The sequence below is a fragment of the Martes martes genome, assembly GCF_963455335.1.
Source record: "Martes martes genome assembly, chromosome: 5".
NCBI classification, from domain to species: domain Eukaryota; kingdom Metazoa; phylum Chordata; class Mammalia; order Carnivora; family Mustelidae; genus Martes; species Martes martes.
Window position 1 is genome coordinate 107,670,010 of NC_137892.1, and position 27,742 is coordinate 107,697,751.

Consider the following 27,742-nt stretch of genomic DNA (forward strand, 5'->3'; position numbering starts at 1 on the left):
GTGGGAGAAGAGCCCGGCCCAGCTGCCCTGGAAGGCTCATCAGGGTTTACAGAGCAGCAGGCAGAGCACAATTGGCTCAGTTTGGTTGTGTTTTTATTTTTGTCCAGCCACAAATACTGAAAAATGATTCCTTCCCTTCCTGGAGCCCTGGAGCCAAGCTGGTTTTATTTTTAGCTTCAACTCTGGTTTGGGGCTTTTCGAACTAAACACCCTACCCACTACAGGCCACGGCGGGCCAGATTCTCGGATTTTTGCCTAGACTAGAGCGTCAGTCGCCTGAATGTAGCTCTCACTCTGCTTTGTGGGGCTGTGACAATAGAGGGTGGTTCCAGACAGACCCACAGAGAGACCTGTTCTGGCCTTAGGGACCTCCAAGGGAGTCCTTTTCAGGGAGGGAAGCATATCCAGAGAGGATGGTTGTCTGGGGTGGGGCACAGGGGGCGGCAACCGGGGAAGAAAGGAAGCAAAAGGGGGAAAAAAAGAAGAAAGGGAAAGAGGGAGGGAGCTGTCAGTTATTGCAAAGCTTCGAGTGGTTCGTGGTTTAGAACTGGGGCTCTGGAGGCAGACTGCCTCGGTCCCGATGCTGTCCCTACACCTTCCTCACGCCGTGGCCTTGTGGAAATGTGTCCAGCCACTCTGGGCACCCGCGTCCTCAGCTGTGAGGTGTGGATCATAATGGTGCCCGCATCCAGGCTCTACTTCCTGCAATCCTGCCCGCCCAGCCTACAGCCCAGCATCAGACACACAGTTAGGACTCAACATGCATCATTTATTATCATCACCATGCTCTTACTACAATGCTAGACACTTAGGCATATACTGTGTCATTATGAAGTACTGTAACACAACGAATAGGGTTATTTTGCACATGGAACCCTGAGGCTCAGCAGGCTCAGCAGGCTAAGCTAGGTCCCACAGAGAGATCAAGATATAGTTTGACCTGGTCCCATCCCTGGCCGGACCCAAAGTCATACCACCTTGTCTCCCCTGGGATCTGTGCTCCCACATGATGTAAAGGGGCCTATCGCTGACCATTTGGGAACTGATCTAAACAAGCAGCTAGATTACCCCTCACGCTCCCCTGGGCTCCCCTTGTCTCTCCATTTTAATGACAAGAGCACAAAGAGTAGATACTGGGAATGATCAAAAGAACACTGGTCAAACTCATGGAAACAGAAAGCGTAGTGGTGGCTATCAGGGACTGGATGGGGCAGGGCGGGGGTTGTTTGATGGGGATAGTGTTTCAGTTTTGCAAGATGGAAAAGATCCAGAGATCTGCACAACAATGTGAATGTACTTAACACTGCTGAACTATACACTTAAAAATGGTAAAGGTGGAAGAAGAATTTTTTTTTTTTTTTTTACCACAATTAACAAGAAATTTAAAAAGAGCACTGTTGTGGGAGTCAGGTTGTGGTTGGGATGAGGCAGGGAATTTGAGCTTATCCCGTCCAACTTCCCAGCCTCTTGTCTGGCCTCCTTGCCAACATGGGGCTCACTAACGGCATCACCGGTCCGTACCTGCCCACATACAACATGAGCCCCTTTAGGGCTAAGCAGCACACTGCTGACAGGAGCCTTACTCTGGGGTCTTAAATGCTCCTCTCTTACGTGCTTTGCCCTTTTTAACCCCCTCCTAGTTCCCTGTCCCTCTCAAGTGTTTGGCCATCAACCTGGGATGAAAGGGGGAAAATGCCAAAATCCCACCCAGGGAATCGTATCTGCTTGGCCTCTCGGAGAGCCTGGGCTTTGGGGGCAGAAGCAGAGATGAAGCTCACCTTTTCTTCAGTTTGCTTAACTCTAAGAAGATAATAATGGTTGTCCCAGGTAACCAAAGAGGCAGTTCACTCTAAGGAAGAAATTCAACCAGGCTATAAACTGTTCTTTTGCTCTAGGACATTCTGGGGACAGATTTGGAGACACTGGTTTGGACACTCACTGATGAGTCCACATGAAGATACTAGGAGAGGGAGTCATGGGAGCCAGCAGGAAGCAAGGTCTCCCTCTTGGCCTCCCACTCCCAGGAGAGCCGCCCTCCTGGAGGCCACAACAAGGGTTCCTTGTCCTTTGGAAACACTCGTGGACTTCTTTACTATTGTCATTAGTATTGACCATTCTCAGGAGGGCATCTGACTGGCTGTCTTGCTGCCATCCAACGTGGGGCATCCATTCTGGCTGAGTTTACCTCCAGCCACGTGGCATGCCCACACCGTGATCTTTGACCCGGAGCCAACTGCCCCATTAGGCACAGTGGGGACAGGGTCCAGGGCCAGCAATACTTCTAAAGGCCCATGGAAATGCTTTCATTTCTTATAAAATTATAAGGAAAAAAAAATCCTTTCAGGTCAAAGTAAATGTTATTATATATAGTATTAATATGTTTTATATCTACAAACTTATAAAATATATTAATGTTTTATAGAGATAGGGACCCGCAAAGGCAAAAGTGCCAAGGGCCCGTGAAAGTTAGAATGCAGCCCTGCTCTGGGCCAAAGAGCTAGGCTGGCAGGGATTCCATTTGGCTCCTCAACCTGTGGCTTCTTCAGCTTCCATAGTAACTGCCATCTCCCCACCACACCACCACCACCGTCTAGGATAGAATATTCTCTCTGGTAGTTTACTTCTTTTTAGGGACCCACTTTGCAGTTCATTTCATCACTGGCAAGAGCTACCTGGAGCACATGGCCAGAGAGTTTCAAAAGCCTTGTGTGGGATCTGTGGGAAAGAATGTGTGATCAGTTAGTGATGTCTGTCTGTCTGTCCTAGGCCGTGCTGGGGGAATGGCAGCACGTATGCTGTGTTCTTGCCTGTGACTGACCTTTGCCTTCTGTCCTCAACTTGACTGCCCGCTTTTCGAGACAGAATATGCCTTAACATGATGTGCATCCCACGCTGATGAATCTGGAAGATTTCTTTATACCTGTTGATGGATTGATTAATTGATTGAAGTGATATCTGTCAATACACTTGATCCAATTTAATGTCCCCTGACATCCTCTCATTCTTCTCTTCATCCGTAGGCGCCTGAACAAGAATAAGCTCCAGGTCCTCCCGGAATTGCTTTTCCAGAGTACACCGAAGCTCACCAGACTGTGAGTAGAATTGAATTGTGTTTTCTGCCTGGCGTCCTGCCTGGCTTTGGTGATATGTATATTGTGACTGCCTTCGTGAGTGGATCCTGGTGCCAGGCACAGCTTGGCAGTTAGACAGTCTGCACGGGGACTTGGAGCTGGGCTTCAACATGGTGTGCCCCCACACCCAACTTTTAGCCCCCTTTCTTCAGAGATCAGTGGCGTAAGTGGCCAATGAGAGCCAGTGACTTGCAGTAGGTCTCTTCTTTGCAAGGAAAGACGTGATGTTGTTTAACATGGGTCTGACCTTACCTCAGGGAAATGCCCTGAGCATGGGATTTGAGATGGGTTATTTACAGGAGACAGCAGTGGTGTCCGAAGGCATTGGATTGGACTGATCATTCCAACCTCACCACCCTGCAGACTAGAACACCTCTTGCCCTTTTCCTGCCTCCTACCACCACCAGCCTGGGAACTCTGGGTCTGGAGATCCGTGGTTTTGTGGGAAAAGGAAGAAACACCTTGAATTTGGCTTTCTCTTCTGGGATGATCCACGATATAATGCAGGGGGGAGATTGGAGATGCTTCTGTGCATTTCTACAGTCTCAAAGTGTGGAGGGTTAGGAGCTGGAGATGAATGTCAAAATGGAGACTGTGGTTTGCATGTCTTGGGTGTTAGGCAAGTGCTCGTGCACTGATGGTGAACGGCTCCGTGATCCTGAACCTACACGTCATGCTGTCAGTGACTCTTGTAGCTCATGGGGTGAACTGGGTTGGCCCAAGCCTTGGTTTTCTGAATGGAGAGACAGAGTCTGGCTGCTTCATCGTCAAGCAGTGAGATTTACAGCCTGGCTGGGAAGACTCTAACATTACCGGGGAGGCTCCAAACTTGTGGCTGCCATTCACATTCCCAGTGGCTGTGTTTAATACCTGTTTATGCAGTCGAGCAATGTATGTAGGCTCCAGGATACATTGGGCAATATGAAACACATGTCACTGTGTGCACTTAAGAATGAGCTCTGAATTAGGAATCTGTATCCATATCTGTATCTGTGGGTACACACAAAGAAAGAGACCATATACGTAAGTGTATTTGAAAGGGTACTTTGTTGGAACGAGAACAGTAAGGGTTGGTTTGCGTTTAAGTGGTAAGCAGCGTGGCTCGCCTTCTCTAGGACACACCTGTACCTTTTGTCAAAGTCTCCTCGTGCTGTTTACTGCATTTCTCTGGCTCAGACCACCTGGATCACTTTGCTAAACATGGACAAGAATATGCCCTCCCCCCCTTTCTACCATTCCTCTCTGAGCCCACCCTGATGAGCGTGAGGGTGGATAAAGGGACATTCGGCAGCCTGGGTGTCTAGCTGAGCCAGATAAGCAGTACGAAATGGGTCTGAGGGGCAACAACCCGGTTTTTAATTTCTTATTCCTGTAGAGTTCTTTCCCTCCGTGCTCACTTACTAGCCGTCTCTGCACCCAGCACTACGTTGTGCCTTTTCAGCCAGCTCCTAATTAAGGCTGGCTATCTGTTCTTCATCGGGAATGTCAGCGTCACTTTCTAGGCACACAGAGGGTGGCCATGGGGCTGGGACTGCTGGGAGGCTTGGAGCAGGTGGGGTCTGACCGTTCTGTTTGTTGTAGGACTTTGGGTGGGCTGGTTTTTGCTCACGGAATGTGGCCTCCCAGCCACTCCCCACAGCCATCAAAGTGATGCCTATTTTATTCTAGGCTGCTCTTGATCCGATCAGAGGAGGAATTTCAAGCAGCAAGATGCTGGGGGCCAGGCCCAGGCAGACAGCCCGGGGCATGGGAAATCCCAGGGTGGCATCCTGTCATTTTCTGAGAGAGGTTAAGGGAGTCACTTTCCCTTCTGTGCCTGAATATCCTCATCAGTAAAAGGCAGACACCCCTCTTCCCTTTCACCTTCCTCACTGAGGAGTTGTGAGCATCAGACGAGATCACAGTGTGGGTGTGTTTTCTAGGGTTTACAGTGCGGCGTGAGTGTCCTCACCAAGATAACTGTGACTACTCCTACACTCCCCATCCCCTCAGCCTCGCTCTCTGTTCTCTTTCTCCGGGATGCGTGAAGGGACTGGGAGTTGCTGTGAGCGCTGAGGTGGATGACACTGAGCTTTTACCTGAAGCCGAAAGAGCTGCAGCTGGGAAGGCGGGGATGTCGTTCGACTCCGTGTGGTGTCCGTCCCTCTCCAGGTCCTAGCCGGGCACCGAGGCTGGCATACATCAGCTCTCAGTGAGAAGAGAAGGATGCAGGCCTAGGTGTACAAACAATGCCCTTAGGCTCTGGTTCTTTTATCCCCCATTCACTCATTCATTCATTCAGTCATTCATTCATTCAACAAGCTCTTCAACAATCCCTGTTCCAGCCTGGCTTCTGCTGGGTTTTCAGCTATAGACATGAAGGATGCCCACTTCTCTGTGTGCCTCATCATGACACATTCTGAATGGCTGCCAAAAAGCTGAGAGCTAAATATAATTTTTTTTTTTATTGAAGGAACTATATTAACCCAGGTTTCAGCTATAATCAGCAATCCCTTTTTTCTCTCTGGGCTTGATCTTTGATTTTTCTTAATGGCCCCATTGTGTCTTTGTCTTATTTTGTCAGCCACTCCAGGGCCTTTTTGGAAGTAAGCAGGGTACAAATTAGGAATCAATAAATGTGCAATCATGAGTGTGTATACATATGCCACTAGCTCTGTTTTAAAAGAGCATTGCATCTCAATAGACACAGTGAGCCATTTTCTAGGGAATGCTAAATGTGGGTACTGTGTGGCTGTCTACTCTGTAGTACGCCATGTGGGATAAGTAGCAATTCTGGACACGCCTTTTCCTTTCTTGCTAGATCTGTAGACAAAAACTGCCTAATACTCAGTGTTTATCCAAAGAATACCTTTTGGAAAGGCTATGGGCATGTAATAAGATGTTTTCAGGAGTGATTGGAAAGGGAAATAATATTTATTGAAAACCTGCTATTATAATAATGCTACTAACCAGTAAGTGACAGAACTCTGACTAAAGTCAGTTTAATCCAAAGAGAAAATATATTTGTTTATATACCCGGGAAGTCCGGAAATAGTTAAGGATGGCTTCAGGAACAACTGGATCCAGGGGCTTGGTGATGTCATTGGGACTTCATCTAACTCCTCCATCATGTGTAACAGTGCACCTGCAGCACCGAAACAATGGTGGATTGCTTAGCCTTGGTCACTCGTCTATGTCGGAGCACGCCGCTGTTGCCAAAGAGGTGGTGTCCTTTGACTGATCCAAGTTTGGGTCACGGGTTCATCTTACCTGTTTGGGGATGAGAGTATGGGCTTCCCAAAAGAAAGAATAATTCTGTTATCAGAAGATGGGGGAGTGATGCCAAACTTAAAAATGACAGATGTCTGCAAGGTTATTGAGCGTCTACTTCATGCAGACTGCTATGCTTTAATTGAGTGCTTTGGATCCTCAGTAATACTTCAGGGTAATAACAGTAGCAAACCCGTGAACTGGCAGGTGCTGGTCTGAGCACTTTATGTAGAACTTGCTTGCTACTCCTACCAGCCCTAGGGGTTAGGTGCTATTACTATTATTGTTACATCAGTGTGAAACTTTGGCTCAGAGAGGTGAAGAGCTCACCCAATGTCCTACAACTACCAAGTAACAGAACCAAAATTCAAATTTGGGTAATCTGCCTCTGGAGTCTGTGCTTTTCTCTACTACAGTCAGCTCCCTGCCTCAATACTCCCATTTTATAGTAGAGGAAACTACAACTCAGAATTTAAATTACTTGCCCACGTGGCCCACATTTCTAAGAAGAAGCACTACCCCGGGACTGTGCCTCGATTCTCAGATTTAACCTTTACAATCTCTGCAATCCTACAGAGAGAGCATTCTCAAATCTTCTTCCGAAGCTTAAAGGGGTTATCTAACTTACCCCATAGCTGTGTAACCAAGGTACAATGGAACTGGGACTCAAATGTGTGTCTGTGTTCCTGCAGGGTCCTTCCTTTCCTGTCATGCCAAGCTAGCTATTGTGAAGGCCTGAAGTGATGATAAAAAAAAAAAAAAAAGATTGATATTGGACCTGTCATATATCCAAGTGTTTCTGCCAGGCCTTTGCTGGTCACTCCACCCCCATTCACCCCCAGATCCAGCACCATTGATTCGTTGATCCATATGCATATTAGTGGTATATCTGTCCTCTTACCCTGTTTTCAAGCACTGGAGTACAAGCCAGAGCATCCTAGAGCTTGGAAGTGCCCTGAGGTTTAGATAACATCACTGTGGTTGATAAAGGGCCAGCAAGGTCTCCGTCATGCCCTGGGCACTCAGTAAATATTAGCTCCCTCCCCCACCCCCATCTTGACATAGATCATGAGGTTCTCAAGTGTCGGGACAGTGTTTCTGCTCTTCCTAAGTTGCCTACCATTCCTGACCCAGAGCTGAGCATAGGAGGTGGCAGTAGAGTGAAGGGGCTAAGGGGCCGTGAGACTGTGGACAAGTCACTTAACCTCCTTGGGTCTCAGGTTCCTCGCCAGTAAAATAAGCAAGAGAACCTACTTCTCCACACTGTTGTGAGGATAAATGAAAGTAACCCATGCACAGCCTTCAGCTTTGACTCTGGCGCATAGCACACGCTCAGGGAAAGATGGCTCTGGGCGACGTTTCTAGTTGATGTGAGCGTACCTAGGCCAGGGCTTTGATATCTGTGGCTAACACTTCTGCACCTGGCAAAGACTTCAGATTCCAAAAGAGATGAGGGTGAGGAGACACTGAACTTGGGGAGGGAAGATCCTGGTCTTCACACAGGCTTCACCACTCACAAGCTCTGTGGCCTTAGACATGTTATCTCCCCTCTCTGGGCCTCAGTTGTCTCATCTAGAGAGGACAGGATAGAACACAGTCTGTTACATGGTCTATAGGTTATTAATCCCCCCCCCTTTTTTTTGTATCCCCTTCTAGCTTTCTCTTTCACCTACACATGGGAGAGGGAACAAAGGATTTCTGGTTGTTTGGAGGTTAAAGTGTTAATGTTGCCAGAAATCATTAGAAGGAGCAGAAGACGAGGTAAAAACTGTGATTAAAAGTCCTTTGCGTTTTATCAGAGCACCTGGGTGGCACAGTCGGTTAAGTGTCTGACTCTTGAACTTAGCTCAGGTTGTGATCTCATGATTGTGAGGTTGAGCCCTGCATCAGGCTTGGGGCTCAGTGCAGAGTCTGCTTCAAATTCTCCCTCCCTCCCTCTAACCCTCCCCCACTCTCTCTCTCTCTCTCTCAAGTGTGACTGTGGTTTTTAAGGGTTTGACTTCTCCATATGAGAATGAGCAGACCACTGAGGTCCTTGTGGCCCATCTGTTCTGGATTCATGACCAAAGAGCTCATTCAATATTTGATGGTGGTTTAAAGCCCATAGCTGAACAAGCAGTATTTAGTAGCAGACCAGCCCTCTCCCCCCAATTCTTCCCCACTCAGTTCCACGAGGTATGTGACAGCTTTTAAAAAACTGCCACTGTGGTTAAATCCCCTGGCCCTCACTTGAATCTATAGAGTTGCAAGACACTTAGAAGGTTAATCCCTGAGGCAGCTGAAAACACTAGGAAGTGTGGCCAACTGACCAGCCTCGAGTCACTGGGCTGTTGTCACAATAGATCAGCATTCATCCAGAGTTAAAGGCTCTGAAGCCTCAGTTTCCAGGGAACTTACGTCCAGTGAGGGAGCCCTCCTCCCAACTCTCATTCCTGCTCGAGTGTACCTCTTCTTCCTCTTCACCATTGGCCACCCTGGTGCCACCTTGCATGTACGTGCCCCATACCCGCAAACAGACAGGACGCTGCATTCAGCAAGGTGCTCTAGTGTCCCTTTGAGGCAGCCCGGTGGGAAAGTAAAGAATGTGGCCTTTGGAAGGGTATAGACCTGGGTTTGGCTCCTGCTCTCCCATGACGCTGGGCAAGTAGCTTCAACTTTCTCGGTCTCAGGTTGATTCACTGCAAAATTGTGCCTGTCTTCGTTTGCTCGGGCTGCCATAGCAAAGGAGCTCAGATTGGACGGCTTCCACAACAGAGATCGATTTTCTCATAATTTGGATCCTGGCTGGGTTGTTTTCCTCAGTCTCTCTCCTTGTTTTAGAGATGGCGGTCTTCTTGTGCTGCTTCGCATGGTTGTCGTCTGTTCATGCTCAGCCCCGGAGTCTCTCCTTCTCATAAGGACATCAGTGACACTTGCTTAGGCCCTACCGTAATGGGTACGTTTTAACATAATCACCTCTGTAAAGACCTGATCTCCAAATATAGTCACATTCAGAAGTAATGAGGCCAAGGGCTTAAATAGGAATTTGGGGGCTGGGAATGATGCATCAGCCCATAATAGTTCCCAAGTGCATATTATATATTTGCATGGATTAGGTGCTTTATGACCTGCTTCTATCTATATTCTCTTACTTAATCTCAGGTTTAGGGTGTCAGATACTATAACATATCCATTTTAGAGATAAAGAAACGGAGTCCTAGAGATTTGGACAGCTTGCCCAAGGTCAGAGCCACAACTGGCAGAACCAAAATTCAAACCCAAGCTTGCCTGACTCCAGAGCCCACACCCCTAACCACAGTCTCCTTACAGTATTTATGAGAAGTTAGTAACACATGAAAGTGCCAGGCACCTAGTAGAACCTCAATTAACGTTTGTCCCTTCATGCCTTTGAAGCCTTAAATGAGCCCAGGCTTGGTGAGTGACTGGGGCCCCATACCTCTAGGTAATACCTTTTTTTTTTTTTTATTAAATTTTTTATTTATTTTCAGCGTAACAGTATTCATTGTTTTTTCACCACACCCAGTGCTCCATGCAATCTGTGCCCTCCCTAATACCCACCACCTGGTTCCCCCACCCTCCCACCCCGCCCCTTCAAAACCCTCAGGTTGTTTTTCAGAGTCCATAGTCTCTCATGGTTCACCTCCCCTTCCAATTTCCCTCAACTCCCTTCTCCTCTCCATCTACCCTTGTCCTCTATATTATTTGTTATGCTCCACCAATAAGTGAAACCATATGATACTTGACTTTCTCTGTTTGACTTATTTCACTCAGCATAATCTCTTCCAGTCCTGTCCATGTTGCTACAAAAGTTGGGTATTCGTCCTTTCTGATGGAGGCATAATACTCCATAGTGTATATGGACCACATCTTCCTTATCCATTCATCCGTTGAAGGGCATCTTGGTTCTTTCCACAGTTTGGCGACCGTGGCCATTGCTGCTATAAACATTGGGGTACAGATGGCCCTTCTTTTCACTACATCTGTATCTTTGGGGTAAATACCCAGCAGTGCAATTGCAGGGTCATAGGGAAGATCTATTTTTAATTTCCTGAGGAATCTCCACACTGTTCTCCAAAGTGGCTGCACCAGTTTGCATTCCCACCAACAGTGTAAGAGGGTTCCCCTTTCTCCACATCCTCTCCAACACACGTTGTTTCCTGTCTTGCTAATTTTGGCCATTCTAACTGGTGTAAGGTGGTATCTCAATGTGGTTTTGATTTGAATCTCCCTGATGGCTAGTGATGATGAACATTTTTTCATGTGTCTGGTAGCCATTTGTATGTCTTCCTTGGAGAAGTGTCTGTTCATATATTCTGCCCATTTTTTAATATGATTATCTGTTTTGTGTGTGTTGAGTTTGAGGAGTTCTTTATAGATCCTGGATATCAACCTTTTATCTGTACTGTCATTTGCAAATATCTTCTCCCATTCCGTGGGTTGCCTCTTTGTTTTGATGACTGTTTCTTTTGCTGTGCAGAAGCTTTTGATCTTGATGAAGTCCCAGAAGTTCATCTTTGCCTTTGTTTCCTTCGCCTTTGGAGACATATCTTGAAAGAAGTTGCTGTGGCTGATATCAAAAAGGTTACTCCCTATGTTCTCCTCGAGGATTCTGATGGATTCCTGTCTCACGTTGAGGTCTTTTATCCATTTCGAGTTTATCTTTGTGTACGGTGTAAGAGAATGGTCAAGTTTCATTCTTCTACATATAGCTGTCCAGTTTTCCCAGCACCATTTATTGAAGAGACTGTCTTTTTTCCACTGGATATTTTTTCCTGTTTTGTCAAAGATTATTTGACCATAGAGTTGAGGGTCCATATTTGGGCTCTCTACTCTGTTCCACTGGTCCATGTGTCTGTTTTTATGCCAGTACCATGCTGTCTTGGTGATCACAGCTTTGTAGTAAAGCTTGAAATCAGGTAACGTGATGCCACCAGTTTTATTTTTGTTTTTCAACATTTCCTTAGCAATTCGGGGTCTCTTCTGATTCCATACAAATTTTAGTATTATTTGCTCCAGCTCTTTGAAAAATACTGGTGGAATTTTGATTGGAATGGCATTAAAAGTATAGATTGCTCTGGGCAGTATAGACATTTTAACGATGTTTATTCTTCCCATCCAAGAGCATGGAATGGTCTTCCATCTTTTTGAACACTCCTAAAAGAAATTGAAGAAGACACAAAAAATAGGTAATACCTTTTGCTCTTCACAGATCCGTTTGCAGCCACCCTAGTCTTTCAGCTCTGCATTAAACTTGAAAACATAACTACATGCAGTATGTGTCGCCGTAAAACTCTATATCGATGTGAAACAGTACTATAAAAATGAAAAACCAGTGGAGAAAACAAAAACCATACTACTCAATTTTCCAGCAGAGTTGTTATCTGATGTGGTGAAATGATAATAGGACGACGGGGAAACCAATCCATCAGGACGGTGGGGGTTTCGGAAACAGCCTGCCGGCCTAGAGCTTAGTCCCAGAGACCTGCTCCCCCTGTGCTAGCCCTGCCTTCAGAGGCCAGGGATGGACCAGCCTCACCGTCGCAGACGTGGGGTCACTTTTTCCAGGGGCACAGCCACCAAAAGCTCATGGAAAATATCCCTGCGAACTGGAGCTCCCGTCCCTCCTCCTCCTGCATTCCCCCACTCCCTGAACACTGCAGAGAGGCCCTGGCCTTCGGTTGGCTTTACAGAGGGCCTCACCAACTACAAGTTTCATCATGTGCTTGAGGACAGGTTTAGCTTTAATCTGCATGTGAGCAGACAGTGAGTTACAGCGGGGGCCGTGTCACTCCTGGGATTTCTATTTTACGTGAGTTGCACTCTGGCTGTAGTACTTTCAGCTAAAGCCGGGAAAGAAGGCATGGAAGGTTTCTTTTCTCCACCGCTGAGGCTTTATCTGGCTGAGCAAAGAAGCCTACAGACTATCCACAGCGCTGACTACAAGCTAATGCTTTGATTGTCTTATAGACTTTTAAATGGTAACATTTTAGAGTTAAGAATAAGTTATATAGGGCACCTGGGTGGCTCAGTTGGTTAAGCAACTGCCTTCAGCTCGGGTCATGATCCCAGGGTCCTGGGATCGAGTCCCATATTGGGCTCCCTGCTCCACGCGGAGTCTGCTTCTCCCTCTGACCTTCTCACCTTTCATGTTCTCTCTCACTGTGTCTCAAATAAATAAATAAAATCTTAAAAAAAAAAGAATAAGTTATATAGGCCAGAATTTTTCAAATTTCACTGTGCATCTGAACACCTGGGGATCTTGTTAAAATGTGGGTTCTGGTTCTGTAGATCAAGGGTGGACCTAAGAGTCTATATTTGTAACAAATTTCCAGGTGATGCCCCTGGCCCAGGACCACATTTGGTGAGCAAGGATCTAGGTTCCACTGCTTCTCAGACTTAGCATTTGTGGGGGAAAAGTCCCTTGTGATGCTGATTAAAATGTTGATTCCCAGGCCATGTAACCAAGATATCTCATTCAGTAGATCTGGAATGGACCTGGGGTTCTGACTTTGTACGTAGGTACCCTACGTGATTTTGGTGTGTGTCACACATGAGCATACTTCAAGAAGCACTGATCTAGTACAAACCCTGTTACTTTATAGATTTTGGAGCAGGCAAAAAACCAGACATTTCTGGAGCACCTGTTATGTACTAGACACCCTTGGCACATACAGTCTTCTTTAGTTCTCCTGTGGGTTAGGTATTTTTGTGCCTACTGTACAGATGATGGAACTGAAGCCTAAGAGACTAACTCACCAGGAGTACTCCCAGGGCTTTCTGACCCCAATTCTATGGATTGATTTCTACCTTATCATATGCCTCCTGTGCTAAAACACAGCTTACCAAAGAGAGAGAAAATAATCATGGATCTCTGAAGCTTCAGTGTCTTGTACTTTTATGCTTATATGAGTGTATATGGGCAGATGCTCATATCTGATATCTAAAACAGTAAATTAAAACAGTAAATTTACAGACTTAAATAAATGTGTGCAAGTAGACCTTCCTAAGTTCCCTGTAATGTATCAAAAGTAGAGTTGGGTTTTATATTTTAAAACTCTTCGGCTCTTTGGGCCAACAGAAGAACTTTCTAAAGTGATCAGGTAATACTTGAACTGAGAACATCCTGCCAGCCTGAAAAGGGTTTTTTTGGTGGTTTTTGTTTTTTGTTTTTTGTTTTTTTTTCCAGAAAAAAAACCAAGCTGTGACTTTACAATGCTTTGGAATTACAGAATATGCTTGTAATTTTTACAATTCTGCACAGACTTCTTTGCCACATCTGGTTGATATTACTGGCAGGGATATATGGGGGAATAAACCATGGGCTGGAATGTGAAACATCCCACAAAATGAGTTTCTTATAGGTTGCTGCATAAAACATTTTGATTCTCCCTCTCTTTGGAAGGATGGCTTAAGTGATTTCATGGATTTAGTATTTTCTTTGGTTTGAAGGTAAGGTTTTTTGCTGGCCTATTTGGTGGGGGATCCAAGATGGCTTTCTGAAGACATGTGCAAAGGGTTAACCATTCTACAGCTGTGCCATGGATCAGGGTGAGAAACGGCACCCTTGAAGGAAGTCAGACAAACTGGACACTGGTAATAATGGTGAAACCCTGGGGCCAACTGAAGCGCCACAGAAAAAGGAAAACTATAAAGACACAAGGTTATATGTGTAAGGGCTTCAGAAAAGCTCCTGAATTTTTGTTCTGGTGGTACATTAAACAGCTCACAGCAAGAAGAGCTCAGCTCCTTGCACACACAGCCGGAAGCCTTCGTATGGTGGTGTGTTCTCTGTGCTGTATGTGAAAACAGTGAGTTGGGAAAGTGGAAAAATAAAACAAACACCCAGCTGATACCTGGCACATAGTCAATTCCCTATTGGGGACATTCCTGCTCAATTCCCAGGAATAGAACCGTGTGATCAGGGACAACTAAAATATTCATTGAACACCTAGTGTGTGAGTGTGTGTGTGTGTGAGAGAGAGAGAGAGAGAGAGAGAGAGAAACGTGCTGGTTGTTGGGATGCTGAGTATAGAATGCAGACATGTCTAATCTGAGCCCGGAGGGTGTGAGCATGGGCTTCTTGCCACCTGGCTCCTTCTCAGACTTCCTTGGCTCAGACCCACCTGCAGAGTTGGAACCTCTCTCTACAACACCATGTGCTGCTCTCAGCACCTTGTGGCATGTGGTAAAGTCAACTAGCCTCAGCACGGCTGTGTGGCCATCACTGAGGGTGCTCACATAAAGACTGTGCTCTCAGTGGCAACTTAGACCATTGATGAGAAGGAGAACCAGAGGCCAGCCTATGTACATACCCTGGGATCCTTGTTCCCCTTCTCCGGAGTTAGAAACTCTCAAGGGAATTGAGAATATCAGGGAATTATCACATTATATATAGAAAAATATAAGCATTTTGAGGTGGGTGGACTGCAAACACACATTCTTCAATTGCCTGAATGATGCAAATGTACCCACATCTAATAATCTTGAATTGTTTTTTTCTTGAACCACATTTAGCATCAACAGAAACATTTCTAAAGAGCCTAATCATCTCTTATTTTCAACCAACATTTGGGAATCTTTCCAGGGGACAAATAATGTTTTAATTTGATGTCCCAAATTCTAGCATAACTTCAAATTATTTTAAAAAAAAGTCTGTAACTTTGGATTTCTTCTTTCTTTCCTGTGGGCTCAGTATCCTATATGTTGAACACTCATTTTCGTTTGTTAGGTTTGTAGTCCTTTACAAAGTCCTGGAGACTGAAGATTGTAGTGAAAGTGTTCACACTATATTAATAAAAGCCAAACTATACTAACACAGTACTGTCTGAAACAAATAGAAATGGAGACATTTGAGAAGGCAATTCAAGACGGCATCATAGGAAGACCTTGAACTCACCTCTTCCCACAGGCATGCCGAATGTATAGCTACATATAGAACAATTCTCTATGAAAAACACCTGTAAACTAGCTGAACAGCTCCTCCACAACAAAAGATAAAAAGGCCACACTGTAATAATTAGGAGAGGCAGAGATGTGATCTTGCCAAAACCCGCACCCCTAATGGGGGACAACCCGATAGTAGGAGGGACCCCACAAATATGGAGTGTATCTCCAAGGAACAAGGGATTCAAACCCCATATTAGGTATCCCAGTCATTGGGACATGCAGTGAAGAAATGAGCCTACAAAATATCTGACCTTAAAAACTGAGGGGGCTTATGTCCAGGGGCCCTACAGGGCTCTAGGAGACTGAGACTCCACTTTTAAAGGGCTCAGACAAAGATTCACTCACCCCAGGACCCAGCTCAAAACCAGCAAGCTGAAAGGAGCCTAGACTGTATCTGAAGGAGAGTCACTGGCTAAGCTTAAAGGGTCTACCAGAGGTGTAGGAGTCTGTTGGAACCCTCTCTAGGACAGAGGCACAGGCAGGCACCATTTTTGTACTTTCCCTCTTTCTAATGCTGCTTATCCCATCCCTGTGCTCTCCTGCAGCCTTGTCAAACCTGGTAAGTAAGCTCATCCCAGCCCCAAATGCCCCCATAGCCCTGCCCTGCAAAACCTGGTGGGCCTACTTGCCCTGGCCCTATGTTCCCCCATGCCTCCACCCTGCAAAACTGACTTGGAAAGCTCATTCCAGCCTGGCACTCTCATTCCCACCTGGCACTCTCCTGGGGTCTCAAAAAAAGATGCAGTTCTTAGAAGGCTAAGACACTGGGGGCACTGCATAGACATCAGACTGAAACACACACCCCAAGGCTTCCTGTGTCCACTCCTTTAAAACTAAGAAAGATACCTGGTTTGCCTAATACCAGAAATGAACACAGAGAGTCAAGCAAAACAAGGAAACAGAGGAATATGCTCCTTGTAAAAGAATAAGATAAAACCCTAGGAAAAATTCTTAATGGAGATAAGTAATTTACCTGATAAAGAGTTCAAAGTGTGGTCATCAAGATGAGAGAGAGAGGGAGAGGAGAAAAAAGAGAAGAGGAGAGGAAAAGAGAGGAGAGGAGAGTAAGGAGAGGAGGGGAAGAGAGAGGAGGGGAGGGGAGGCGGGGAGGGAAGGGAAGGGAAGAAAAAGATATTCATCAATCTCAGGACAAGAATGGATGAACACAGGGATAATTATAAGGAAGAGAGAAAAAAAAAAACACAAGAAAGTACCAAGCCAAAGTCATAGAGTTGAAGAATATAACTGAACTAAAAAAAAGACACCGAGAAGTTCCACAGGTTTGTGCTCTCTCTCTCTGACAAAAAAATAAATAAAATATTTTTTTAAAAATAAAAGAAAAAGAATAAAATACTTAGGAATAAATTTAACAAAGGAAGTAAAAGACCTGTACACTGAAAACTGCAAGACACTGATGAAAGAAACTGAGAACACAAAATAGAGAGCTAGCTATTCCATGCTTATGCAGTAGAATTAGTATTGTTAAAATGTCCATATTACCCAAAGCAATTTACAGATTCAGTGCAATCCCTATCAAAATCCCAGTGGCATTTTTCACAGAAATAACACAAACAATCCTAAAATTTTTATGGAACTATAAAATATTCTGAATAGCCAAAGCAATCTTGAGAAAGAACAAAGCTGGAGGCATGCCCGTGTGCCCTTTGTAACTATATTAGAAAGTTATAGTAATGAAAACTGTATGGTATTGGCACAAAGACAGACACATAGGTCAAAGAAACAGAATAGAGCCCAGAAACCCTTTCATATATGGCCAATTAATTCATAATAAAGGAGGCAAGAATGTACAATGGAGAAGGCCAGTGTCTTCAATAAATGATACTGGGGAAATTGAAGAGCCATATGCAAAAGAATGAAACTGGACCACTATCTTACACCATATACAAAAATTAATTCACATTGGATTAAAGACTTAAATATAAGACCAGACACCATAAAATTCCTAGAAGAAAACATAAGTGGTAAGCTCCTTGACATCACTCTTAGAGATAGTTTTTGGATTTGACTCCAAGGGTAATGACAATGAAAGCAAAAATAAACAAATGGGTTTATATCAAACATAAAGCCTTCTTCACAGTGAAGGAAACTATCAATAATTTTTTTCAATCCAGTCTACTAAGTGGGAGAAAATATTTGCAAATCATGTATCTGATAAGGGTTTAATATCTAAAATGTATTTTTAAAAGTCATACAACTCAATAACAAATAAAAAGTCTGTTAAAAAATGGGCAGAGGATCTGAACAGACATTTTTTCAAAGAAGACAGACAGGCACATAAAAAGATGCTTAATGTCACTAATCACCAGGGAAATGAAAGGCAAAGCCACAGTGTACCCTGATGTTTATAGCAGCAATGTCCACAATAGCCAAAATATGGAAAGATCCCAGATGTCCATCAAAAGATGAATGGATAAAGAAGATGTGATAGATATCTGTCTATCTATCTATCTATCTATCTATCACATCTTCTTATTTATATATATGTGTGTGTGTATGTATATATATGTGTGTGTATATATGTGTGTGTGTGTGTGTATATATGTGTGTGTATATATGTGTGTGTGTGTGTATATATATATATACACATATATATATGTGTGTGTGTATGTGTGTGTATATACACACACACATACACACACACACACACAATGGAATATTACTCAGCCACAAGAATGAAATCTTGCCATTTGCAATGACATGGGTGGAACCAGTGGGTATTAAACTAAGCAAATTAATCAGTCAGAGAAAGACAAATACCATAAAATTTCACTCATATGTGAATTTAAGAAACAAAACAGATGAACATAGGGGAAGGAAAAGATAAATAAAATAAGATAAAAACAGAGAGGTAGACAAACAGTGAGAGACTCTTAACCATAAAGAACAAACTGAGGGTTACTGGAGGGGAAGGTATAATTGGGTGATGGGCATTAAGAAGGGCACTTGATGTGATGAGCAGTCAGTGTTATATGCAACTGATGAGTCACTAAATTTTACCCCTAAAAACTAATAATATACTATATGTTATCTAAATTGAATTTAAATAAAAATAAAAAACCAATGAGATATCATCTCATAATGTGAGAATGACCGTTATCATAAAGATAAGAAATACCAAGTGTTGGCGAGGATATGGAGAAAAGGAAAGCCTCGTGTATGTATGTAAATTGGTGGAGCCACTATGGAAAACAGTATGGAGGTTCCTCAAAAAAATAAAAATAGAATGCCATATGATCTAGCAATTCCATTTCTGGGTATTTATTGAAAAAAAAACTAGTTTGAAAACGTATGCATCCCTATGTTCATGGCAGCATTAGTCCCAGTAGCTGAGATATGGAAACAATCTAAGTGCCCATTGATGGATGAATGGATAAAGAAGATGTGGTGTACATATGCATTGGAATACTACTCAACCGTTAAAAAAGAGAATGAAATCTTGACATTTGTGACAGCAAAGATGGACCTTGAGTATTATGCTTAGTTAAATAAGTCAGATTGAGGTATCATATGATCTCACTTACATGCAGAATGTGAAAAGCAAAATAAATGAACAAACAAAACCAATATGTAAATGGAGAAAACAGATTGGTGCTTGCCAGAGGGGAGGGAGGATTGGGGGTTGGGTGAAAAGGGAAAAGGGGGTCCAGAGGTACAGAGTTCCAGTCATAAAATAAATAAGTCATGGGGTTGTAATTTATAGCACTGTGACTATAGTCAATAATAATATGTTGCATATTATATGATTTTATATGGGAAGAAGCTAGACTCACTGTGGTGATCATTTTGCATTATATACAAATATCAAATCATTATGTTGTACACCTGAAACTAGTATAATATTATGTGTCAACTAAACCTCAATTAAAAAATAGTAAATAAATATGATCTGGTTTGAGTTTAAAAAAAAAAAAAAAAGAAAAGAAATGGAGAAGTTTAGTAAATTTTACGCTCCTTGCTTGAATGTGGTGTGCTGGACCAGAGTTTTTGGTTCATGGTTTAGAAAAATATTTTAATGTTTTATTCATGATGTTTCTTTCTTCCTGTGATTCCTTCTCTAATTCTCCCCACTCTGCTTATGGTGATGAGCCTGTTTGGAAGTCTGGCCTCATCTTGACTGGCATTGCCTGTTGTAGAGCCAAGAACTTCCCATGGTTGGCTAAATGGAGTATTTAGCTATTAAACTGATGGTTTGGCCTCCCATTGGTGTGTCTAGGGCCCTGGACTAGAATTTCTCATCAATGAGTCAGCTTTTGATTGAAATACTCATAGAATCATGCCAACATTTCTCCCAGTGAAGAAAGCATCCTGACTTTTTGAGGTCAAAATGCTCCAAGGGGAAAAACTGCGTTTCTAAGAGGGTTAAATTGCATTTAATTTCATTTAATTTGAGATTTATGAGATCCTAAGCTACATATCAAGATGCTCAGAGAGACCTGACTTCAATAATTTAAAAAATATATATTTTTGATAGGAATTGCTGATAGTGGTACAGAAAGAAATGCTGGATCGTCAATTTTATTAATATCACGGCCTTAATCATCTCCTTCCTGTGTCTCCACATTTCCTACTCTGCCCTTCCTCTTTCCAAAACCACATGCCACATACACATCGCATTCCACCCACACGTACACATAAAACCTTCTCTCTATAGAAGAGCCCCAGACAGATAAATGAAGATCCCTTCCAGGCCGTTAAATCTAAGCACAGATATAATTTCACTTTAGTGCAAGATACTGATTTTTAAATTAGCTCGAATTATTGAGCAACACTGTAAGAAGATATCAGAGGTCAGAAAGGCAGCAGCAGTGGTGGAGGGGGAAGATGCTTTGTCTCCTTGGCTCATAATTGGTGTTTTAGGTGCATAAAGATGGTTAGTGGCAGATCTGTGTCAGAGACAGTAAATTATTAGTGTAAATGTTTTCTAGTCTCCAGAGAGAGCTTCTGTCTTCCCTGGAAGAGATGTGCATGATCAGGCTTCTACCCAAGACCTTCCGGGACTTTGATTCCATTTTACAACACAGAACAGAGCATTGTCAACTACCAGTTCCCAAGGGCTCAACCATTGAACAAAATTATCTTAGGGAATAATTGTTATGGCTTCCATCGCTAATGGCGTTCTCTGCAGATCCTGTTCCCCTGTGCATGGCACTTCCTTTATTTAAAGGAGAGTGAAAGATGGAAGATCATTAGGCCTCATGAGGCCAGAAAAGCAGGACAGGGGAAGATGGGTTGCCTGGAGAGTGCTCTACTCACAAGCTTCTCTCCAAGGGTAGAATCATTGACAGGAGGGTGGGTAGAATTTGGCAGCTCTGCCTTTACCAGTTTGTCCACCACCTTCCGTCTCTGCTGCTGTCACCTTTATATAAGCCACCATACTTTCTTGACTAAATGACCTCAAGGACCTCCTCATTAAGTCGTCCTGCTCCTACTTGTGTCCCTTCATCATCCAAGGTCCATCCAACAGATGCCGGGATCATTTGGGGATAAATCAGATCTCCTTATTCCATAGTTAAATCTCCCAGTGACTTCTTGTTGTTCTAAAAAAGAACCCCAACTCCTATCTCACATGGTCTAGCCTCTGTCACTCTTTCTGGTGCCATCTGAGGCTTCTCTCTAATTCCACCACGGCACCTTAGCAGGCCTTCCTCCTCTTGGCTCCGACACTTCTACTATTTCTCAGCTCAGGACCTTGGCCTTGCTATTACTTCTGCCTGGGACATTCTGACTCCAGACGTTGGCCTTGGGTAGGCCCTTCTTGAAATATAGATCCTGGTTCATACATGATTTCCACAGAGAGCCCTTCTCTTATTACCTTCAGTGCTGTTTTTTCCTTGCTGGCCATTGTCCATCATATGACCCAACTTTCTTTTCTTCATGGCACTTACCACTCCCTGAAATTCTTCTGCTCATTTATTCATTTAGTTGTTTATAGTCTGTTCTCCCATTCCCCCATTAGAATGTAAGCTTCTTGAGAACAGGGATTTTGTCTGTTCTGTTGACTCTATAATTGCCTAATATTTTATCTAGCACGTCATGGGCATTCAATAAATATTCTGCGAATGAGTGACTGAGAGAAGGAATTTGGTCTCTCTATAATCTGCTTTTTGCTCAATGTATAGGCAAAGGCGCCTTCTGTTCCGAATCATTGCCCTGAAAAAGCCCTAAGTCACTATTTAATAGCATATGAACACATATACGCACACAGACACACGTGTGCACACTCGTCAAGGATGCACACAAAAGTGAGGATGAAACTAACACGCCACATTTCCTTCTTCCATTTCTGGCATCTATTTCACTTTTTGCAAGAAAAATTATTTGGGTTTAAAAAGTAGGAGGATCCTGCCCTGGAGTTTTGAGAGGGTCTGCATGGGATGAGCCCATCCACACACAGCTGGGCTGTGCAGCCTGGAGGTGAACTGGCTTCAGGAGCCAGCAGGGTAGGATTCATACTCCCATCAGCGAGACAAACAGCCCATCCAAGATCCTCTGCTGGCTGATGGGAGCCAGTGCCTGAGACCAAGAGCTGGGGAGGGAGTGTTATTTTCTGATGCTTATTTCAAAGACCTGAGGATAATATTCTTATACAAAGAAATGAAAAGATAAACTGTGTTTGCTTCATCTCCCAGCATCATTGATTTTTTTTTTTTACTTCCAGTGGGCATTGAAAGGGATTGCGTAGCTATTAGGAGCCTCAGCTCAGTGAAGGCTTTACAAAGAAGGAGAAAGAAGACTAGTAGGGAATCGAACAAAAACCAAACCTCAGTCTGGGGGAAAAAAAAAAGAATAGATTACACTAATTTACTGAACACTGACCTAAACCTCCAAATTATTCTCCTCTTGATCTGAGATCTAAACCAGAGATTGTTCAAAAGACATCTGGTCACTTAGTCCAAACCTGAAGTGAACCCTATCTTCTGAATCAGTTGAACCAGAACCACACTGGAACATCGCATCACTAATGTTCTCCAAACGAACTCAGTGCAAGTCTCTGGCTGGTGCTGTGTAAAGCTGCAACACCAACCTACCGTTTCTTCTTCTCCGCCCCGGTCTTGCTTCCTACCCCTGTCCGCCACTCCTCCCTTCTGCACACATACCAGTCTTCAGTGATGTGCCTGTCATCTGTGCCATGCTGTGGAATGCAGGCCTTCCAGACTCCCTGTCCTGCTTCGGTGATGTGAGAGATGCTGCTGTTCTGCACAGCTTGACCTACTCACCACTTTTAATTCAACAAACTGGAGGAAAGAAGAGTGTCTTTTCAGTGAGGGCATACTCATTAGATGAATGGGGAGAAAAAAGAAGATAGGATAGAACAAACAAAAGGAAGAAAACCTAGAATAAGGAAGAGAGGGAGGAAGGAAGACCACAACCAACAAAAAGGAAACGTGGGGCAGAGGTGGTAAAGATAAAGAATCAGTGGAGGACAAAGGAAAGGAAAGCAAGAGAATAGGAATATTGGAGGGGGGGATGTATTTCAGATTTGTTTTTGTCCTTTTCTCGTTCCTTCCAAGGCAAATGGAACAATTTTTGATCACACGTGTTCCTCTTCATTCTGTGCCAAGATGTGTGTGAGCCCTCAGGAGGAAAGAAGCATCATCTTCATAGATGACCAGAGCCAAATGGCACCTTCTGGAACTTCTAGACCAGTGTGCTCATTTTACAGTTGGAGAACCTGAAGCATGGAGCAGTAGGGAACTCAAAAATCCCAGCCCTCAAATTCTTGGTCTGATACTGTGGGCACAGCCCAAAGATTCGTTCTTACCTTGGCCATGATTTTTTCATTAAGTGACAGGGAAGAGAAACCATGGAAGAAGGATCATTGGCTTGTAAGGGATCAGTATTGATGCTTGACGGGTCAGGCTGGCTGGGGTAGCAGTTATCTTAAAGGATATTCCTTTGAAAGTTGTAATACTGGCAATAGATTTGCTGGGGAAGTAAGGATGAGTGATTCTTATCTATGATAGGGTTGTTGGAGGTTCATGATGACTGCCTCCCGATAGTTATGTCATGACATATCTGAGGAAGGGAATTGAAAGGTCAGACCCCTCATAAGAGCCATTCTAAGCAAAGAATCAACAAACCAGGTAATCAAAAGGAATGAGTAGAGGTTGATTCCCCGAGGCTTTCAGCCTAGTGTTGGAAAAATGGCGGTACTAACAAAGGAAGAGAGGAAAGTTGTTTTTTTTTTTTAAAGATTTTATTTATTTATTTGACAGAGATTACAAGTAGACAGAGAGGCAGGCAGAGAGAGAGAAGGGGAAGCAGGATCCCCGCTGAGCAGAGAGCCCGATGTGGGGCTCGATCCCAGAACCCCAGGATCATGACCTGAGCTGAAGGCAGAGGCTTTAACCCACTGAGCCACCCAGGCGCCCCAAGAGAGGAAAGTTTTGAAGTAGGGTAATGGAGACTGCCCCCAGGGATGATAAGCCCTGGGATATTTGAATTTCCACCCCCTACGAATTTCAGAAATTAAAAAGCTAAAGTCAGCTTGGTATCAGCCTGAACATGATTTTCTTTCCCATCCTAGTGAGTTACTTCTCTAAGGACACATTCTTTATAAGGAGGCTAGGCATTTAAGCAAAAAGACCCTAGCCTGTTACTTATTACCCAGCAGACACTGAGGAGCTCACCAGGTTTTCCTAGTGGGCAGGGGCCCTGTACCCTGCTTACCTGTCATAAATAACCCATTTACCTGTAGCTAATTAGCCAGACTTCAGTGTGGAGTCTCAAATTGCTATGCTAATGATGGCAGCCCTCCCCTCCCAAGAAGGGCTGATTTCCCAGCTCAGCATGAGGGACTTCAATAATATCTCTTTCCAATGATATAATTTGATTCCTCCATGGGAGGCTGCTCTGGTCCTAGCTCACTTAGCACTAAATCTCTCGATAGATAGTCTCATTACTTAATCTTTTCAGGCCCCAGACCAGCCCAGGCCTCTTATTTATTTATCTGGGGCCCTGTTTACTTCCCTGTTGTAAATTACTTCTGGCTCCTGGCCGTCTGATCGCTGTGGTGATAGACTAATAGCTCGGAGCTACCACATTTGCCTTGTGTGATGAGGCAAATAATATGCTTAACTTATGGGAGAGAAGTGCACCCTCCATTTATTTCAGTGGGGGAAAATATTACTCAGGGGAAAGGGCCAAATCATTTACCTAATGGCTGCTAGTGGAAGTCGGTGTAATTACTGACAGAATTATGTGAAACAAATTGCCATGTGCATAAATCTAAACTTCCAGTTTCTCCAAGGCAGAGAGAGAATTTCGGCAGCTGGCATGGGTTCTGCCTTTCTGATGACTGGGTTTCCAAAGGGATGTTGGTAGAAAGAAGATATTGGCCCTCTGATTTGCTTGGCAAAGGGATGGATGCTCTTCCTCAGCTCCGAACTCCCTAAACATCTAAGACTGGAATGGGCAGTCTACAGCCTTCACCCAGTCCAGCCCACTGCCACCTGCTATAGTAAATAAAGTTTTATTGGAACATAGCCACACCCACTCATTTGCATACTATCTGTGACCCTATCTGTGCTACGGTGGCAGAGTTGCTTGGTTGTGGCAGAGATCATATGGCCCCCAAGGTCAAAAATACTTATAATATGGCTCTTTACAGAATGAGTGCTGATCCTTGTTCTACTAGAAGAACCTTCAACTATTTTATATGGAGAAAGATTAATTTGTATGACTCCCCTTAACCTTCCTTCAGACAAGTTCAGTCCCATGACAAGGAAATTTGAAGGGAACTAGAATGGTTATCTTGCTCTGTAGGGCTTCTGAAACCATTCATTGGCTTCTCTCAATGGTTGTGTGGTTTAGTAGGGATCGTGAGCCCATTTGACAGAAAAGAAAACTGAGACTCTGAAAGGGCAAGTGTTTTGTTCAGTGTTTTTCAGTTTTGCCCAGTGTCCTTCAGTTCATCCCTTGCCTGTCTGACTCCCACTTTTGTCTCCTTTCAGCTCAGCCTCATTGCTTTTCAAGGTAAAGGAGAGAGCCCTCGACAGAGGGAGAGGATGTATCTAGGCTTTCCCTCTTTCAGCAGAAGGGCTGCTCAAAGGCGTCATGTGAGCAACCAAGTCACAAGGAACACAAAAGCCAGAGGAGAAGTGAGGGGTCTTGCTTTCTTCAGTTGGGGTAGATGGTGGAGCAAACCCTGGATACTTTGTCATGCTAGGAAGCATAGCAGTTGTCTGTCAGGCAGCAATAGAAAACCAAGAAGAAGAGACCTGGGTGATAAAAGCTCATTTCATGGCCATTGTTGCCCTTGCAATGCCAATTGCTGGAGAAAGAGCCTGGTCCGTGTGGCTTCTTTATGGGGAAGATGGATGCCACCAGCTGTGCTGCAGCCAGGCTGAAAGCTGGCCTTGGCTCTTGTGCCCACTGGAAGCAGTTCTCTAAGCTTTGGGGCAGCCTGGAGCCCGGTTCAGATGCCCTGAACTTGTGCAGTGGGTGTGAGAAAGGTGGTGTGTCCACAGGCCTGCTGGCATCACCATTGTGCCTGCTGCAGCTGTACACAGCTCTGGTTGAAAGCAGGACCAAAAGCACCTCTTGCAAAATAGCCTTTGGGCTCTGAACCTAGGAAGACGGAGGGCACATTGAAAAGATGGTAAATAACACAACCGTGTAACAGCAGCTACAATTTGTTCCACGCTTACAAAGCACCAGCCATTGTTCTAAACCCCATAATCTTCATGATCTCATTTAATCTTCATGACCATCTTGTGAGGTGGGTATAACTATTCCATTTTCTCAAAAAGGAAAGGAAGCTCAGAGACAGTAAAAAATTTGCTCAAGCTAATGGGTAAAGAGTGCAGCTGAGAACAGAATCTGCCTGACACCCAACCATTCCACATACCAGGGCTGGGGAGCGGGGAAACCACAGACAGAGAGCCAAACTGTCATGGAGTAGCTTTGCCATTTGGGTACATAATTTTGCTTTTCTGAGCCTCGGTATCCAATGTTTGAATGGCTGTGACAGCCAGGGTTGTGGAGCAGTGAGAGGTGGTAGTATATTTTCAGCCTAAACCTATTGTCTGACTCATAGTAAGAGCTCAGCGGGGCCCTCTCCATTTTTTCCCCTCTTCCTGTGCCTGATAAAACACAAATCCAAGCCTTTCCGTCACTACCCTCATTGTCCATGATACTCTACTGAGCTCCTCAGGGAGTGAGATGCACAGAACCAGCCTTTCCCTTTAAGGCATTTTCCACCTGAGGTAGACATATGGTTTTCCATGTATAAGTGGATATTCATTTATGGACCGTGGCAAGGGGAGAGAACATCCCACCAGAGGTGAATGGAGCAAGATGTATTTGTTTCACGTACATGTCAAGGGAAGTTGCATTTTAGAGGAAGACATTTTTATAGTTCATTCATCTTTGCTGAGCTCCTTCTCTGGGAAATAGAAAGCAAAGAGAGTTCTCCAAGTACGCAGATGGGACAGGTGAGGGCTGGCTGTCACTTGTCTTTTGATCAAGCTGCAAAGGCTCTTGGTTCAGTCATCTCCTCCCCCGGAACTGGCAAGGTTTGTGATATCCCGATGAGCTGGGCTTCAGTAGAGGAACGTGATACTCAAGAGAATTAACATTGTTTCTCGTTGTACTACATGCTGCACAAGTACTTTCTCTGGCATTTTTCCTTCCAAACCTGTGAGGTGGCTATTAGTCTTATGTCCATTTGACATCAAGGGAAGAGGCTTAAAGAACGTATGGTCTGAGTTAGGGAGAGATGGAAACAAGACCAGAACCCATGCCTTCCCAACTCCAGAACTCATTGTACACTACACACCAGGTGATGTCTTCACTCTGAGAAGGAGAGGTACTCTCTTCATGCCCTCTGCCTTTCTTATGACATCCCAACTGTCTCCAAAGAATTTTTAGGAATTATTCCAGGATCTGCATACAGTTTCTTAAGGTCTGACCACTTCCAGCTTAGAGGGATTGGACTTTTTGTGACTCTCAAGATTACCACTGACAGGAACCTGAAGCAAAGTAAAATAAGAAAAAACAAAGAAGCGCCAATAATGACAACACAAAGCTGCGGGATAGGATTGATGTTACAGCTCACAAGTCTTAGGCCTGGAGCCCGATGGGTCTTTGTGATTCTCTGAATCTCATCTCTGTATCTCTCTGCCTGGGAGCCCCATTCCCTCAGGCGTCACCCTGTGATAAATCCCAGGTAGGTGGGTACCCTATCCTTACAGCTTTGGTCCTCGGAGCAGTCCCTGGGGCTATGTGGCCAGAGTCTGGGCCTATGTTCAGCCAGTCTGGGTCACACACCCACCTGGTATTGCTGGAAGGAAACCAGATGGATTCTAGGCTTACAGAGCTGAGAGCTAACATGTCTCAACCAGGTGAGGCTGGTGATGCCAAAGGTCACAGTCCCCTTATGTCCAGAACACTAC

The 27,742-nt window shown here is 44.3% G+C and overlaps 1 protein-coding gene across 1 annotated transcript in view; it reads left to right on the plus strand.

Moving 5' to 3' along the window:
* SLIT3 (slit guidance ligand 3) overlaps positions 1-27,742 on the plus strand; it is a 597,630-nt gene that overhangs the window by 99,063 nt on the left and 470,825 nt on the right. The window contains exon 4 of the mRNA XM_080803857.1: positions 3,021-3,092. Within this exon, the coding sequence (XP_080659983.1) occupies positions 3,021-3,092 (72 nt within the window). The remainder of the gene's footprint in view (positions 1-3,020; positions 3,093-27,742) is intronic.